Genomic DNA, 19,300 nt, shown 5'->3' with positions numbered 1-19,300 from the left:
CTCCTGGGTTTGTACTTTTCTCTGAATTAGGAAACTTCTGAAAACAGCACTTTAAATGACAATTCTTGATTTGACTTCTGTCAGCTTGAGATACATATCCTAGAAGTTAAACCAAAACAGAAAATTCCCACGCAATCTCCCTTCCTGCTGCACATGGCAGGCTCACCACTCAGACTGTACCCTTGCGTTTGGAGACCCACACAATCACGACACAGCATTCACAGTGCAGAACTGTGCTAAGCTCCTTTTGGGGCTGTGATAAAACATCCTGACCAAAAGCAGTGTGCGGGAAGAAACGGTTTATTTGGCTTACACTTCCAGAGATGAAAGTAGACCATTTGGGAACTCTGCTGAACACCGGCTCCCTCGGAGGCTTATGCCACCTTTCTTATCCAGCTCAGGACCAGGTGGTAGGAACGGTCCCACTCACACTGGACTAGGTCCTCGTACATCAATTAATAATTAAGATAATTCCCTGTTATTAAAGATTAAAGGCTAAACTGATCTGAGCAATTCCTCTTGGGTTGACTTTGGCTGTATCAAGCTGGCCGTTAAAGCTAGCGAGGACAAGAACTGACAGCAGGGATGCAGGGGCCTGCCGCATAGCAGAGGAACATGGGCTTCCAGGCATCAGTTTCCTTGTTCTTGATGTTCAGGACGGATGCTCTTGGTCCTGATAGCCAATCTGACATGGTGCTTTTAGGATAACAGAAAGTAAGCAAAGGAGCTGTGGCCGAATGTCCTCTCTGCAGAGCCAGAGGTCTCAAGAGGCAGGATGCCGTTGCCTCCTCGAACTCAGTGGCTTTACCCAAATCACATCTGACAAAAGTATGAGCAGAGTTTCCAAAACCAAATACATGACACATCACAGCCTTCCTTCCCCAGGAGGGAAAATGATCCTTCCATACAAGAAGGCTGACCAGGTAAGAATGTAGCCTACTTCCAGAACACGGTGTCCTGGATGGAAAAACAGTGTAATCTACAGAAGCATGTTACCTAACTCTCACCCAGTTCTCAGGTGTGGACCCCAGGATGACTGTAGGAATCATTCCAAACCCAGAGCAGTGACAAAGGAGCCAGGATCACACAAGCTGGTCCAAGTGGGAACCTCCACTCTGGCACTAAGTGCTCACAGGATCCTGCACTCACAGTCTGACAAGTGGTAGAGCTCTGATCTAGTGGCCCAGCCCAGCCTCCTACATGTGCTAACTTTGAGGTGGGCACAGACACTGTGATAGACATGAAGTAGCAGTAGGGTGTGCAAGTCTCTCCCTACCCAGTGAACAGCAGGTAGGCGACAGATAAAAAGTTTGTTTCAGCCTCGCAGAGAACCTGCTCCCTTGGTGTCCAGGAGCTAACCGTGAACTGGAAGAGCAGGTGACTGATTGTTTAGGAATCTTGCAAGCCAGTTATTAAAGTCAGCCATCATTAAAGATCAACTTATATAAGCTTAAATAAACTACACCAAAAGAAGTGTTAAGTATCAACTCCGGGCATTTCCCAGTTGGACTGCACAGTGCTCTTGAGATGCTGAGTGTCTGTGTCATCTGTCTGGTGGAAACTGCAGAGGGGCAGGCACCAATGACTCCACAGCCAGTGACATCACACCACAGCTTAGCACAGCTTAGCATCAGCCGTGGTGGGAACATTTACATGGAAATGAGCAGACATAAATCAGAATATGAGCACGCCACCCACGTGGGTTTTCATCTGTATGCTTTCTACTCTGCTGTCTTTCATCTCTCCTCTGTATAGTTCATCTGCACACATATGGGCCTGTACCCTACACATGAAATTTAAAATAAAAATGCAAACAACAGCCTAACATTCTTCTATTTAACATCTTTTCTTCCCATTATGTCATTGCTAGTTCTATCAAATTTTTTCTTTTCTTTCTTTCTTTCTTTCTTTTTTTTTTCTTTTGCTGTTTTCGAGACAGGGTTTCTCTGTGTAGTTTTGGTGCCTGTCCTGGATCTTGCTCTGTAGACCAGGCTGGCCTCGAACTCACAGAGATCCTCCTGGCTCTGCCTCCCAAGTGCTGGGATTAAAGGCGTGCGACACCACCGCTCGGCCGAATTTTTTTTCTTATGGTTGATCCCAATCCATTCTTATGGCTCACTTATTTTTCTTTTTAATCTCACAAGCATTTAAATAACTATTAGCCAAAGATTGCATTAAGAACTTAGGGTCAACTGCCAAAAACACAGAGAAAGTTTCCACCCTCAAGGTGTTCACAGTCACTCTAGACTAACTTCCCAGCCCACCATGAAAGTCCCCAGCCCACAGCCAAGACCCTTGAGGGGAGGAGGTTGTCCCAGGAGCTTACTCAGTCGCTCTGCAGACACCCTGGCTGCAACACTGGGTAATCACAATACAGGAAAGGAATATGGTGGAGAACCCAGCTCAGTACCTACCTCATCAGGGACCACACTGCTCCTGGGGACACAGGGAACCTGCTGCTCTTGGGCTCCGGTGGGAAGCGCTGCTTTCTGCTCTCACGGTGGGGGTGGGCATGCTGAGAGGAGGGTTGGGGGTTCCCTGGCTGCTGTGAGCTGTGCTGACAGACCACCCCATTGCTCCTAATAGTTCACAGAATTGAGGAAAAAAAAAACAGTCAGACAAAATGACAAGACTTGTAACAAAGCAGCAGCCACCCCCTGCTTCCCTAGCTGAGATTCCTAGAAGGATGTGCTTTTCAAGTCTCCAAGTCCCCGTGTCTGCTGTTTGCAGCTACCTACTTTCATACGCACAATTGCATTATCAGTTTTTCTTTTTCGGTTTTATTTTTACTGGCACATATTCACTGTGTGTGCCACTAGCTTTTGTGAGGATATTTGCATGTAAGTATATGATGCTCTTTAGCATATTCCCTCATACCCTCTGACCTTCCTCTTCTCTCAGTTTACTCCTCTTCATTCCCAAGACAGTCCCAAGGAAATCTTATATGCACACATACATATATATATACAACTATATAACCCACAAATGAGAGGGAAATATGTACTAATTGTCTTTCTGACTTAATTCACCATATATGATAACCTCCAGATATACCCATTGTCCTATAATGATAAAATTTCTTTCTTCTCTATGGCTGAATTCCATTGTATATGATTAACTTTACAGAGTCCTCTGTTGATAGACAACCTATGTCGATTCCATACCTAGCTTTGTAACTAGTGCTGTACTAAAGATCCATGTGCACGTCTCTGTGGTATGCTGACTTAGAGTCTTTCTGGTAAATACCCAGAAATGCTATAGCTGGGTCATATGATAGATCTATCTTTGTTGTTTGTTTGTTTGTTTGTATGTAGCCTCCATACTGATTTCCACCGTGGCTGCGTTACTTTGCCATCCCACCAGCAGTGTATAAGTATTCTCTTATCTCCACAATTTCATCAGCATTTGCCATTTGTTGTTTTCTTAATGACTACATGTAAAACTGTAAGAACTATGGGTTTGATTAGGGAAGAAAATTCTACATGCTTGAACTCCAGATATTCCCCAGTCACTCTGAGCATCACAATTCACACACAAAACAAATGAACCTTTTCAGCTTTAAGAGGAAGATGGGGTACTCAATAAGCTTTCTCTTTAACTGGAAAATGACATGACCTGTGAGTGAGTACACATGACCAGCCAAGACTGGCTCCCACAACCTCTTAAGGCTCTTAGGTTACGCACCTAGAGCAAGCAGACAGGAGCTCACTCATGAGTAACAGCCATCAGAACTTGGGGACTCAAAACAAGCTGCTAATACTTGACATTCATAATATGATTTTCTTTGTGAATCAGGATTCCCTCAGCAGGACACAAGCAAAACAAACCAGGGGTGGAGCCTGGCATTTAATACAGCTTCTTTGAATTCCAGATGTGGCAGTCTTAGAAACCACGAGTCAGAAAAAATCCCATCCTCCTTCAAGTTACAGCTGTCAGGTTTATCACAAGAAAAGTCACTAGTACGACACTGAGGTTGGAAATCACTTACGACTTGTCCTGCTGGTGGGAGGGGGAGAAGAGGTCATACACCAAACACACCCCAAACACAGTGACGCCCGTCTCCTTCACCAGCATGGCACAGGTCCCCAGAAACAAGCTGAGCAGCAGGAAGAAGGGGGAAGCCGTGGCGGGGAAGCACTGCCCTGCACAGTCCTGATCCAGACTCCTGCAAAGCAAATTGGTGTTTCCTTGTGAACACAGGGGCTGCTATGAAACAGTCCCTTTAGAGACGTATCTAGTGTACACCTGCCTAGGAAGGCAGAGAGCAAAGGTTCCTCCAGAGCATTTGCCATCAACTATTGAGAACTGTTAAGATGGTGGGGCTGGGCAGTTGGCCCAGGGACTAGGAGCTCTTGCTGCTCTGCCAAAGGAAGGGAGTTTAATTCCCAGAACCCTCATCAGGCGGCTCAGAAGCCCCTGTAACTGCAGCTCCAGGAGATCCTATGCCTTCTTTGGGCCTCCTTGGGAACACACACACACACACACACACACACACACACACACACACACACACACACTTTTTTTAAAATCTTTAAAAATTTTGAAGAATGTTGAAATGGAAAAAAGTCCAAAAAATATCAACTTAAAACTAAATTACAGTATGCAATATGGTTTATAATGAATGAACACTAAGACATTTAAAACACTAACATAAGGGTAGATTTAGTAGATAGAAAGATGTTTAAGTGAATATGTTTCAAGCAAATAACACACATTACTAACAAATATGCATGAACTAAGAAGCCAAATTCCCTGGTACAAACCACAGACGTGCAGTTAGCAAACAGGACACCATTCCGCAGAAATGGGAGAATTAGCATGGTAGCAGGGAATGGATAAGTGACAGGTGCCAAGTGCTCATCACCATGATCAGATCAAAGTGTTTTTACACACATATATGCACAAAACAGGAGAGATATATGCAAATAGCATTTCTCTTGATGATGGAACAATAGGTTTTAAGCATTTTTCTTCTCTCTTGACTACTCTATTTGAATTTACCTTCAATATACATATATTGAGTAATTTTTAAAATCAATTATTTGTATATATGTGTGTGCCTGTGTGTGGTTTTGCATACATGTGAATGCAGTTGCCTATGGAGGCCACAAGAGGCCATCAGATTCCCTGAAGCAGGAGTTACAGGCAGTTGGGAGCCACCCAGTATGGGTGCTGGGAACCATTTAGGTCCTCTGCCAGAGAAGTGTATGCTCTTAACTACTGAACCATCTCCGAAGTCCTGTAATCTTTATTTTTGATCATAATTTCATATAGGAATTTTTAAGATGTTTTCAATGTTATTTTCCAAATTATAATGGAACTAGTCCTAGGAAACATGGCTATTTCCTCATACAGGTGCACAGTCACCGGCTCACTCTCCCTTGAGGGGAGTGCCCATACTCTGTCTGTACTGTGACAGCTCCTCCTATGTATTGCATCTTGGAAGAATTAGGTAAAATTACATGCAAAATTTATGGTAAATATACATTTTTCCATGGGGTTGATCCAGAACTTAAATTTCCAAAGGTAAGCAGGGCACACACAATCACCTGTGATGATCTGGCTCACACCCACACAGATAGGGGCACACTGCAAAGCTCATCATGTTCTTAGATACATCAACCAAACAGAAAATTTTAAATTAAATCAATGGATTGATTCTGGTCCAACACCAGTTTAAAGAGAAAACACTAAATCTGACCTTAAGTTTTAAGATGTCATAACAGTGTTCGCACAATTAGGAATGTTGCCAACAGTGTCAAAGCTCAGGCCTGGAGATGAACACTCTACTAGTCCGGCTCCACTCCCATTAGCAACATCTCCTGGAGCTCCATGCATCTCACCCCAGACCCAAGGCCTCTGCTGGACTATACCAGCATCCTCTGCCATATGGTATTTCCCTGCCAGATGATCCTTTGTGATGAGGTCTGTCTTATGTACGCAGGGCGTCTGTCCAGGGGCATTCTGACTCTCTAGCTACTAGATGCCAGTGGCACTTCTCCAATGTGACACCCGAGATGACTGATATCACAAGGGCTCTGGCCTAATGAGTGCTTTAATACATCAATGGGTTCAAAGTCTGAATAGAGTACTGGAAGATGAAGACCTGAGGGAGATGGGGCTTGCTTGGAGGAAGCAGGCACTGAGACTGTGTCCTTGGAGAAGGCTATCTCATGCACCAGACCTGTTATTGCTTCCCTCTATATCCTGTCTGCCATGAGGTTAAGTATTCACTGCCACATGCTCCTGCATTCTGTCTGGATACATGGGGCCAAGACCCCTCTCCCTTTCACGTACAATGACAAGAAGCACGGCCTCCTTCGGGCCATATAACCCAAGGTCATGGGCGGAGCAAATATCACAACAAACGAATCTGTCTGGATACATGGGCCAACCAACCATTGACTAAAACTTTGAGCCAAAATAAATAATTCTTCCTTTAGGCTGTTCTCTCGGATATTTGGGCCACAGGTATGCAAAAGCAGCTACTACTCAAGGAAGAAGGGAAATGGTTGATAATCCAATACCCCTGATTTAGAACAATGTTCTTAAAAGTCAGTCACTGGGCTTTGTAAGTTACAGGTCATCTATCTCTCCATGAAGTCAGCTGATAGAGTTGACTTGGCATCTTTAGGAAGACACCCTGAGCTCTCTGTTCCAACTCACATCTTCCTAACTCATTCTTCTCTGCATGTGGTATATCACAAGTCAGTTAAAAATGCCTTCACTTTGGGGGTAAAGGCACAATGTCATAGAAAGAGGTTTCCTGTATTTTGACGAAAGGATTCTAAAGTGAAAAACTATAGTTAAGAATCAATACTTTCTAGTCAGCCTTGTTATGTAACTGAATGGCTGTTGTAAGAACGATAGAAAAAGGTGAAACAGGGACAAAATGAGGATAAATTAAACAAATCACAGGCAAGTAACACGGAGCACTGCAGACATAACTCTCCATCTATTTTTGTTCACAGATAAAGTTCCATTCTCAGCCAGGATCACCAAGCAAAAGAATCAAGCTCTTAGATTCCCAGCACAGGGACGGTAGTCTTTTAACGCTGATGTGAGGAATGGGAGATGGCTCAGCATGAAGTGCCTGCTGCATAAGCAGGAGACCTGAGTTCAATCCCTAGCATGCATTAAATGGGAAAAAAATGTAGACACCATGTCTGTAATCCTAGCTCTGGGGGAGGGGAGACAGGCAGATTCCCAACAGGTTCTTTGGGAGACCCAGCCTCAAAAGATACAGTGGACAACAATCGAAGAAAACAACCAACATTGGCTTCTCGTCTCCATGAGAACATGTACATGCATGTGTAAGCACTACACACACACACACACACACACAGAGAGAGAGAGAGAGAGAGAGAGAGAGAGAGAGAGAGAGAGAGAGAGAGAGAGAGGGAGGGAGGGAGGGTGGGGAGAGAGAGAGGGTGGGGAGAGAGAGAGAGAGAGAGGGAGAGAGGGGGAGAGAGGGGGGTGGAGAGAGAGAGAGAGAGAGAGAGAGAGAGAGAGAGAGAGAGAGAGAGAGAGAGAGAGGGAGGGAGGGAGGGCGAGAGAGGATATTAAATGCTTCAGAATGGGGCTGTAAGATAACAGGTCAGCACTGGATAAAAAGAGGGTTTCTCTCCCCAGCACCCACTGAGCGTGTTAGAGCCCACGGCCTCTCTCTGGTCAAGCAGGGGTTTAGTGTGTAGTATGTGGTGGTATGTGACCAAAACCACAGAAGGGTTTGTTTATCCTCACTCACCTGTGGTAGGAAAGAAAGGCGAGCAGGAACAGGAGACAGGCTAGCACATCAGCTCTGCCCACGACGCCAGCCACCTAGAAGGTGCAACACAGTGAAAAATGTAAAACTTGGAAAATGATTGTCACAGTACCTTGTGGAAGTGCATGTGACTGTAGACATAAGAACAGCACAGCGGAAAGCATGCTCTTTACAGACGGCAGCCTATGGCCAAAACCTCTGATCACCTCTGATGTTACAGATGCTCCATGGTACACTTACAGGAGACAAGGAGAAGCAGAGGGACACAGTTTCCACACTTAACTTTATTTCTAAGTTCTCTTCCACACAGGATCAATTCCCAGCATAAAAGTTTGTTCAGTTATTGACTTATTAAAACATGCTTTAAGGGTTGTGGGCATAGCTCAGGGGTAAAGTGCTTGGCTAGACTGTACAATGCCCTGGGTTTGAGTCTCAATAAACTCTATCCTCAAACATTGAGTGTCAGTCACTGTTCTTATCCCTGGAGAGTGAGGTATGATGGGTCACTGAGTATTCACAGAGTGGAGGGGAAACAAAAGCAGAGAAATCAATATTTTTAACAATGAGGGGGACTCCTGATTGCTACGGAGTATGTTTGTGTGTGTGCGCATGCATGCACACAGATGCATGTGTCTGTGGTTTCTTAAGTCTGTCAGTGCCCCATAATCCACTGCCCCACCTCAGACAAACACAGGCTCCATAGAAAAGAGTCTGATTCTAGGGCTGAGGCTTAGGAAAACTCAAGAGCAACAAGAACCATTGTCTCATGTCAGAGTACAAAAGCACTCAGAAAATGTTAGTTAAAAGGAAAAAAAATCCAAAGAAAAGGGACTCCCACTGAACAAACTTGAGAAAACTTGATTAAAACAAACAAGGAGCCTGATATATGATAAACCACTGAAGAGAGAGAAATCCACATCCACACGGATGACAGATGGGTGATAAAGGTCACAAGTACATAAACACAAACAGCAAATAAATGAGTGAACAAGCAGGAACTCTGCTCCGCTAAAAGGCCAGTCAATGTGTGTGGATAGAACAGCCAAGCTGGAAAATAACCATTGGCTTCTGGAAGAGCAAAGGTTGGAGAGAGCAAGAAGCCAGAAATACCAGTCTATCTGGGAGGGTAACTCAGCAGTGAAGCACTCTTATCCAGAGAACCCAAGGCCCAGGGTTCAATCCTCAGCACCATGAAAATGAACATAAACAAGAGAATAATCGATGGTAACTCTAACTCTAGGACATGAAAGTTATTTGAGATGCAAGGTATCTACATAACTTCAAAACAACTTAATTTTCAGAAAAATAAAAGAGTGAAGACACTATGGAGAGGATATATTAAGGTGGTACACCACATCCCCCGGGAAATCAAAATGAAAATTATCTTCAAAGACACAACAAAAATACCATGCAGGCCTATTCTAGCCAAGGATATACAACTAATCACATGCATGAGAAAATCAGACAAATTCAAGGAGAGACACAATCCATAAGAAGGAGGATGTAAGCATGTTTCTAAACATAAATACATACTTTAAATTATAGCATATTAATCTGCATTAAGATCTGCATTACATTTGTGTTACATTGTATTTTTACTTATCATGACTCCTAATTATGTTACTGCTTATAACTTATAATAATAAAAAATCATAAACTTATAGGTCTAATGTACATATACATGCATTATATACTGATAATGATGTTAAATTTTATACACTTAAAGTGTGTATTATTTATTTAGGTATGATATATATTATTTTTATTTTCAAGCATACATTTTAATATGCTGTGCCTCTAAGAAGTATTTGTGTTATGCATTATATAGTATATATTTATATAACATTTATAAGTTGCACTCAAATATATTAAAACATTTTCTACTACATACATTTTAATATAAACTCCAAATCATATTGAAATTTATATAATATATGATAGAAAGACAGTGTTCAGGACTGAAAGAAATGAAACCATGAATAATTCTCTCCGTGTTAGGAAATACACAACTGAATTATTGATGTGTGGAGGAGCATGAATTATGCAGCCCTCCCTAACTGCTTCAGAAAACAAACAATATTTCTGTAGAGAGGGAGGAAGAGAGGAACGACAACACAAAGCCAGCAAAAGTTAAACTCAGTGAGCCTTGATCAAGACCACAGAGCAGTGTGAGCATTAAGTGCTGAGCATTAACTTGAAGTGCTGCTTGAGAAGCTGGATGGGCATGCAGGGGTGATGAGGGATGCTTTACAAACCAACGTTATTGTGTCCGTAAGGGGTGTGTGTGTGTGTGTGTGTGTGTGTGTGTGTGTGTGTGTGTGTTTCTCTTTGTCTTTTAAGATACAAGATATAAAATTGTAAAGGAGAAACGGGGACATAGTTTTAAAAATATTTCTGTTGTAGTTCGCTTTCTATTGCTGTGACAAGGGACCCTGACCAAAAGAAACCTGAGGAGGGAAGGGTTGTTTCCCTTTACAGCAGACCTCAAGGAGGAATCTGGAGGCAGGAAGTGAAATAGCGGCCACAGGAAACGCTGCTTTCTGGCTTGCTCTCCATGACTTGTTTCTTATACCACCCAGGACCATCTGCCCAAGGACGTCACTGCACCCAGTGTTCAGGGCCCTTCCATGTCAATCATCTAACAAGAAAATGTCTCGGGGCGGTGGTGGCGCACGCCTTTAATCCCAGCACTTGGGAGGCAGAGGCAGGCCATCTTTGTGAGTTCGAGGCCAGCCTGGACTACAGAGCAAGATCCAGGAAAGGCGCAAAGCTACACAGAGAAACCCTGTCTCGAAAAACCAAAAAAAAAAGAAAGAAAAAAAATGGCTTGCCTTCGGGCCAAACTTATGGGGGCATTTTGTTAACAGAGGCTCCCTCTTCTCAGATGACTCTAGCTTGAGTCAAGTTGACAAAAACTGAACAACACAATGTCTCAGGAAGAGCTGGGCCAGAAGCTGTTTACATGGGAGATGAGTAAGGCTGATCTCTCGGGCACAGGAAACATTGTCACCCATGTCGGAGAAGACCCAGGTCCGTGTGCACTGTAGAATCAGCCAATGTGAGAGAAAATAATGTTCAGGGAATCTGAACCACTAACACACTGTTATGAGCACACTGTACAGTCACATGAGAGGCCATGGTGTGGGTGTGGAAGATCACCTGACTTCTGAAACCCAACTGAGACCCCAGTTTGTTACCTCATATGCTAACACTTGACTGCTGTTGCCAATGAGGTGGCATGTGAAGATTTTGGAGAAAGTTTTGTGAAACTCTTTCACAAAATAGTTTCTTCCAACGTAGTACTTCCTGTGTGGTTTATAGAAACTATCCTACATGATATCTTTATTTAGCTTTATTGGGTAGCTTAGTCTATCAGTTAAAAATCTAAAATCTATGTGTATGTATATTATGGATTCAGAGCAGGTCACATGCTGGGAAAATTTCAAATCCATCCTATACCATGAGAAACCTGGACACAGACCAAGAACTGCAAGGGCACAGAGCGAAAGCTGTGACCTGGCATGGCTGCCTGGACCACACACTGTGTTCGTTAACTGGCTAATCTATAAGAAGCTTGAGAGCCATATCAGAGAAGGTGTGTGACTCTGAGGAGGTGGGCAGTGTGCACAGAGGTGTAAGACCCCAGTTCAGATTCAGGCTGAGCAAGGACTGTGCACGTCCCATTGAGGCTCAGATGGGCTCAGTGGCCACTGCTGTCCTGGAACGTTTAACCCAGCAGACACTCAAGAAGGTTAAGAAGACAGCCCCTAGCCTGCCATGAAGTCCTGGGGCAAAGCCTAAAGGGTACTCATCCCAGACAAATGATGTGGCCAACAGCAAGACTTGCAAGTTGATTCTGAGTACAGCAAGGTGGAGTACAGAAGTCACACTACACAAGCAGAACCGGAACTTGCAAAGTGTCTTGAAGCCCTGCTCCTCACTCTGAGCCAATCTGCAGAGAGCAGAGGACTGCGCCAGTTGAATACACCAAGACATAAAGAATATACTAACTGGGTATGCTGACTCCTGCCTGTCATCCCTGCACTGGAAGGCTGAGACAGGAAGGTCACGAGTTCAAGACCGGCCTGGGCTACATAGTAAGACCTCACCTCAACAACATCATCATAATGTAGAATCAGTTCAGAGAGGGTGTGACAGTGTTAGTGCTGATGCTAACAGGCTCCTCAAGAGGCTAAACCACAGTGTACATATTAAATGCCTACTCTTGCACCCCTGTTGATCTTTTTCCTTTTTATTTCTTTTTTACATTCAGACACAAGGCCACATCTATCACAGCAATTGTTGCCAGAAAAGAAAAAGGTTTTGGCTGCAGGATCTGGGAAGCATCACAGAAGAGTCAGGGAGGATTTCGGCCGTTTAAGACCCGGGAACATGACCTGCAGCCAGAAAAGGCACTCGCACTCATTCCTCTTGGAGGGTAGGAGACCCTGAGGCGGCCGTTCTGGAAGAGGAGGCAGAAGTGACGGGGCATGTGCAGTCAATGGAGAGACTGCTGAGAACCACACACAGCAGCGGCGTGAGGGTGAGGAGGTGAGGCTGTCTGTGGCAATGGGGACGAACCTGCCGTGTCCGGACATAAAGGAGCAGCCAGGCCACTCGTGGAGAGTAGAAATACATGCACATTTCTCAGCCACAAGCTTCAGGCCTTCATCACTTGGGGCTGTTCTGTTAAAACCCTGTTAACACACTGGAAAGTGCCAGTGAATACCACTGAATAGAATCTAAAACAGATGAGTCTCTCATACCCCAAATGCTCGACACCAGAAATGTCTCAGAGTTTGTGTTTTTTAATTTTTATTTATTTATTTTTTATTTTAGAATATCTTCATGCACAAACAATGAGGTGTCTTGGGGATGAGACCTAAGACTAAACACAAAAAAATTCACCTATATTTCTTTATATTTTATACACACAGTCTGAGGGTGAACTTATACAATGTTTTTAGCATTGCCATGTTTCAGCTGTGACCTGTCATGTGAGGTCAGGTGAGGAATTTCCCGCTTGTAACATGTCAACATTCAAAAAGTGTCAGGCTTTGGAGAATTTGGAATTTGAGATTTTTAGGTTAGGGGTGTCTGAGCTGTAATGGGCATGTGGACCTGTCACACAGAATAACAAAATCACAGCATAAAAAAAACCAAAACGGGTGGCAAATGCCCATTAGAACTTCATTTGCCTTCAGGTTATAATGTGTTGTTTTAGGAATGCTATGGACAGGGTTTATATCAAGCAGACTCTGTATAGAGTTACAAGTATTTATTTTATCTGCAAGAATGAGCTCCATTAGCATCAGACAAGGCCAGGAACGTGGACAAAACATGTGACAACAGCTAAGAGCCAGACCAACTGATTAGATCAGAGCCAATTTTCTCCTGAGCCCTCCTGTTCGGATTTTAGAAATGCTGGCTTTAATCTTCAAACTCTCTGTGCCTGATCTCACTTTCACTTCTGCAGACCAGTCTCTATGATGCCCAAATTTAAATTTTCATAGGAGAATCACAATAATTTCCCCAATATTTTTCATGATTCAGTATTCAGAAAGGCATAAATTTCAAAGAAATACAACATTGGGAAACCTGCCCAAAAATATCCCAAGATCTGCCCAAGAATCTCCAGGACTTAAATGAGGTAGTCTGGTCCCCTTCCCTCCCTGCCCTGAGGGACACCACTCACCATTTGCATTCATTCAAATGTTAGCTGAAAGATGAGATTAACCAATGTGTCTCACATGCTTAATGTGAACTAACTTTTCTCCCCTGTTTCTCTTGCATAGGTTTGTGTGTCTAGTCTCGGGCTTTCTGTGAGCTGTGTATAAACCAGGGGAGGAACTCTGCTCCCCATCCCTACAATCTCCTGGCAACTACAAGCCTAGACTCGTTAGTTATTAACTGCCTCACTTATAAAGCAAGCCACATCAGCATGCTGACATACAATCATATCGATGCTTCTAAACCAAATTCTACCCCCAAATTTAAATTTTCCATCCTTCCTGGAACAATGTGACATATGGTCCCATTTTCAGTCTTTTTTGACAAAGATGACTGATTTCCCAAGGCCCCTGTGTCTTACTGTGCATGTTTAATAATTTATCACTAATTGTCTATGAAGTGCATTGCTTCTCCTATATCTCTGTCCTCCTCCCCAGAAACCCGAGCTTCAATCTATAATTAAACAGGGACTCCATTTCACTCTGTAGTGTAAATGGTATGTTGGGTCAGGTTTGTTCACCTCTTCTTCAGAGCTGCTTCATCTTGCAAAAACAAGTACCTTCCCAGTATCCTTTTCCAAATAACGGCCCAGCTCTTCAACACCTATGCCTCTTTAATTGTGTTACTATGGACTTTTTTATTAGCACAAAAGCCCCTGGAAACCCCTTTCTAAAGGTCATTCTGCTAATAGGATTTGTCTGTTTTTTTTAGAATCCATCCTAACCTCTGTCAGCTCTTGATCACACTGCCCAAGGTTGCCTGGCATGTGCACTCTCTCTCATCAGCCATTGAATTAAAACTCTAACCACACAATCAGTTGATCTTTCCTACAGTAACTGTCCCCAAGCACAGTACAGCTCTGTGACTGTAATTCACAAATTGTCAAAATTATAATATCATCCTGGCCTTCGAAATGACCAACACTGCCAGGAACAGAAATCTTTGGTTATTTTTCTTCATATCATGTCCACAAAGTGCACTGGAAAGTTAAGTATTTCTCATCTACTTAGGTTCATACATAAAATTGATAATCATACTTTTAAATACTAAAAGAATCTAACCTCTCACATACCATAAATACCGACATTTTTAAATTAGGCTTTATTATACCCAAGGGAGCCTGAGCAGCTCCAGCTGCCTCACCTTCCACCTAAACAAAGGGGTGTTTAATTATTTTCTTTTCTTAGTTTGTTGAGACAGCATTTCATGTACTCTAGGTTGGCCTAGAACTCTGCACTACATAACCCAGGATGACAGTGAACTCTTGATCTCTCTGCCTCCACTTCTCAAGTGCTGAGATCACTGGCCTGGTACACTTGCTAGGGAGAGCATTCTTTCAGTGGACACCTCTGGAGCCTTCTCTTCCTGTGAACTTCTCAGCACTACTCCCCCTCAGTATTTTCTCTTGATGCATTGCAGACTAATGTTTAAATATATTTTATTTATCAGATTACCTCTCTATTGAAAATGCATATGGATTCTTTTGGTGCGTGTGTGTTGCAAGACGTGGAACTCAGGGTTTCATACACACTGGGCAATCACTCTACCACAGAGCTATATTTATGGTCCTAAATTATCTTTTAAATTTCCTGGGATAATCATAAATCTCTACATATTATATTTTAATTATGTATTAGTATTTTTGGTTATAATTCATATCATGATGAAAGCAGAAAAATGTTAAGCACTAAACACAAAGGTGTACAAGTTACTACATGTGGCTGGTTTTGGTATCTGTGGCTAGTCTACCTTTTTGTAGAAGATTAAGATAGTGTGCAACACAATTCCAAGTCTGATTTCCACCTTATAGATGGTTCACATGCACAAGAACGGAAGGATGTATGCTATAGGTGTGGCTTAATGCTCTGAACTCCAAAGTCAGAGGCAATTACCACTTAGGGATCTATTATCTCATGTAATGTTTTATGATCCATAATTTAACAAGTCAGCCATGTTTGACTTGAATTTGGACAGAAGCAATGAATGTAAGCACATCAGCCTTTATAGCGATCTGCCATCAGACTCTCCTCTCACAGTAAACATTTCACAGAAGTATAGTAAACAGCTTTACCAAGACACCCTGGAGGACTGTTACTTACACGTCAAACTCTTCCACTTATAGGAACTTTGCCCAGTCTAACACACACACACACACACACACACACACACACACACACACACACACACACATTTGTCAAACCTCAAGCTCAGAGACTTAGAATTCTGCTCATGAAAACATAGCCATCATATGCCAAATTGGCAAGACCAGTCCTCACAGTAATATCAATTAATTGAATCAGACTTCTCATGCCAGTTCAAATAAACATTCCATGGATCCCTATGGACACTATTTCACTTCTGACTCAGAACTTTAACACAGAGTACCACCCAGTACCTCTAACACCAGGTTGTCTTCTTCACGGATATAGGCATAGCCAGGAAGCCCTTCTCTACGACTATGATGCCTTAATTGACAGAGGCATCGCAACACCCACACGTCGAACTGTCCTTTGCAGGGGTCCCGGAGGTGTGCACTGCGGGGACATGGTCAGATCACAATGCATGAGCATTCCTCATCCAAATGAGAGAAGAGACCCAATGTGGCATCTTTACCAAAAGTGTGCTCTTGGGTAGATCTTCAAGAAAGCATCCAGGTGCCAGCAGAGGCATCACAAGCCATTCTTGGGAAGCCATAGTGCCTATCACCTACTGGAAGGCTTCATTCTCTGAAAACCTTGATGCCTGTGTCCCCGTCAGAAAGCTTTTACTACCCATAGCAACACATATAAAAGAAATCAGCCACTGCTACTAAGACTTGACACAGTGGTTTCATGGCACCATCTCATCTAGTGCATGATGAACCAAACCCTTTTAAAAGAGCCACAGATCCAAAAGCAATACCTTCTGGACAAAGTCTTTCTCACACAAAATTAGTAAACTTCTTATTGAGTAACTCGGAAAGCAATCTCTAAGTCCACCCTTGTACCGTGGGAGAATGCCATCAGTCTAACTTTCTTCCTGCAGCACCTGCAGTTTCATAATATAAACACAGGCATGAAGCAGAGCAGGGGTGGTAACATGGTGGTAGAGGTTTCACAATGCCCTCTGCTATCTAAAAGCACACAGGATTTAAAGTTTTTGCAAATAAAAAATTGGAAGTGTCCTTTACCTCCTATAATAATCACAGCCCCTATGAAAAGAAACAAGTGAATGCTGGCAGAGCCGATGTGAACATTCTAAAAGCAGCACTGGCAAGCAGAAGGGCACAGAGGTCAAGCTAAACATGACACGGGCCTTTCAGGTCATGAGATTTGAAAGGGGAGAAATGATTGGTTTAGCTGATATATGCAGACAGACGTTTGGCTGCTAGTGGTCATTATTTCATAGCGTCCGTTATACTCACCGCCTCGGTGTGGACCGGGTGCACTGCAAACAGCAGGGCTGTGACAAAAGCCAGTCCACGATTCTTGAAGACTGTTTTATCACAGGTATACATCAGCACGAGGGTCACCAGGTAGTGTAGAATGACGTTCACCACATGAAAGTAGAAAGGGTCCATGCCAGTCAGAAATATGTTTAGCCTGTAAAAATCAAAAATAGAGCAGTCTGTATGAGCCGTAATCACAATAAGAGCACAAGAGATCCATCCATCATTTAAGAAGACAAGCTATTGGATAATAGCTTCCAGGGACTCTCAACACTTTATACTTGTGGATGGTCCAGCTTTTTCCTATCTCAGAACTGGCTCATCTACAGAAATCAATGCAGAGACAGCACATTGCTATTCAGGGAACTTGGACCTCTCAAGGAGGCTAATAGACGGGCATCACTCCATGACTCACCAAAGCCCTCCCTTCCTATTATTCTTGCATTTACTTCTAGCCCAGAGGAGGGTCCCGAGTGCTGGTGTCAGAGCCTTGGCCCTGGAGATGAACAGAAACCAGGAGGCTGCAATTGTATCTCAGCCAGGACAAACCAGGCATGAATGTGTGCTCTCAGCCATGGTGCCACCAGGAACCACGTTTCCAGATTCTACATCTGGAAGCTGAGTCTCATTGCCACCCCACACAGAGCTCGTTAGCAATGCTTGTTACTATAAGCTGCAGCTAAGACAACACAAAGAGCAAACTCACACGAGGTTTCAGCGTATGCAGTGTTTTTCTTAATGTTTATTTATTTTGTATGTGCATGTCTGGGGGAGGGTAGTGGAGAGGGCAGGTGCATGTGTTCACACATGTATGCCACTGTGCACATGTGGAGGTGAGAAGACAACTTACTGGAGTCTTTCTTTCCCAAAGAAAGATGAAAGTTTTCTCTTTCCACCATGTGGGCCTCCAGGATCAAGCTCAGGTCATCAGGCTTGGCAGCCAGCCTTTATCCACTGAGCCATCTGGATGGCCAGGGTTTGTTTTTTAACACAAGCTCCCACTGATCTGAGAATCTGATTGTTAACACTATGATAAGCCAACTAAAAGCAAATCACAAACAGAAGGGAAATCAGGTGCTCATCATAAGAAAAAAAAAAAAAAAAAAAAAAACCACTCCTTCATGGCACCCAAACACAGAGCAGATACATCTAAAGGTCCCCTTTAATAACAGGATACAATGTTCCCAACTAAGTCTGTAGAGCAGTGGTTCTCAACCTTCCTAATGCTGCGACACTTTAATACAGTTCCTCATGGTGTGGTGACTTTGGTTGCTACTTCATAACTGTAATTTTGCTACTGTTGTGAATTGTAACGTAAATATCTGTGTTTTCCCATGGTCTTAGGTGATCCCTGTGGAAAGGTCATTCGACCAAACGGGTCCCAACCCATAGGATGAGAAACTGCTGATGTAGAATTATAGAAGAAAAAAAAAATCCCAAACAAAACCTCTTGCTGAGCTTTGGTGGCACAAACTGGTAATCCCAGCACTAGAATAGTTATGGAAAGAGGACTAGTGTGAATTTGAGAGCAGTGCAGGCTACAGAGGTAAGCCCCTTCTCAAAAACCCAAACAGAAAAAGTACTCTTATGCAGGGCAGTCTGATGGCCCAGAGCTGGCTGCCCTCCAGTCCATCACACCAAAACAGCAACCCCAGGTCTTCATCCTAGTGCTCTTGACCTGCCCCTCTTACAACACCACCCTCTTTGCCTAAACAACCAATCAAAAATGTACAAGTCACTCTTAGAGATGACATACGTGGGTTCTAAACAGCTGGCTTGATTTATGCACAGCTTGGACCTTCAAAACTCTAAATATCCCAGACTTCATTTGGGCACCACAGTTACTGGCTGTGTTCGTTTGAGAAATATCACTCCCATAGCCTTGTGTCCCCTGTTGGTGGCACTTTTGGGGAGGTGTAGCCTTGCTAGAGGAAGTACTTGACGGGAAGAAGGATTTGAGGGTTTAAAGCCTCCCTCTACTTCCTGTTCTCCTACTTTGCTTCCTGTATGTAGGTGAAGATGTGATCAGCCTGCTTCCTGTTCCAGCCATTTGCTCCCATGCTTTCCCCACCACTGTAGACTGCACCCTCTGGAATTGTAAGCAAGTGGAGATGGGATTCCCCAGAGCAAACGGGCTAGCAAGACTAGCCATTCTGGGAGCTCTGAGTATACAGGAAGCAGAGGAATCCCTAAGTGGATGTGTATTGTTGACATGGGCATGGCCATGCCAAGGACTCCAATGCCTCAGCCCCACGGGAATGGCAAAGCCTTACCCAAGTGATGTTCACCTACAGAGACTTCCCCTGTGCTGACCTAATAAACACACTGAGGTTCTGGGTAGCCAGGGGTGGTGCCTTCCATTCATCTGATCCCAGCTT

General features: G+C 43.5%; 1 protein-coding gene across 4 annotated transcripts in view; it reads right to left on the bottom strand.

Annotated features, from left to right (window-relative positions):
- The window catches only part of Tmtc1 (transmembrane O-mannosyltransferase targeting cadherins 1), a 217,429-nt gene that overhangs the window by 182,421 nt on the left and 15,708 nt on the right, over positions 1-19,300 (bottom strand). For 3 of the 4 annotated variants that reach the window (XM_028892402.2, XM_028892401.2, XM_028892400.2), the window contains exons 2-5: positions 16,899-17,076; positions 7,748-7,821; positions 3,989-4,165; positions 2,415-2,579 (exon numbers count right to left, since the gene is read on the bottom strand). In XM_028892402.2, coding sequence (XP_028748235.2) covers positions 2,415-2,579; positions 3,989-4,165; positions 7,748-7,821; positions 16,899-17,076 — 594 coding nt within the window. The remainder of the gene's footprint in view (positions 1-2,414; positions 2,580-3,988; positions 4,166-7,747; positions 7,822-16,898; positions 17,077-19,300) is intronic. The other variant, XM_028892403.2, reaches the window with a different exon arrangement.

Source organism: Peromyscus leucopus, chromosome 3, assembly GCF_004664715.2.
Source record: "Peromyscus leucopus breed LL Stock chromosome 3, UCI_PerLeu_2.1, whole genome shotgun sequence".
Classification (NCBI taxonomy): Eukaryota; Metazoa; Chordata; class Mammalia; order Rodentia; family Cricetidae; genus Peromyscus; species Peromyscus leucopus.
This window is presented reverse-complemented; position numbering and strand designations above follow the sequence as displayed.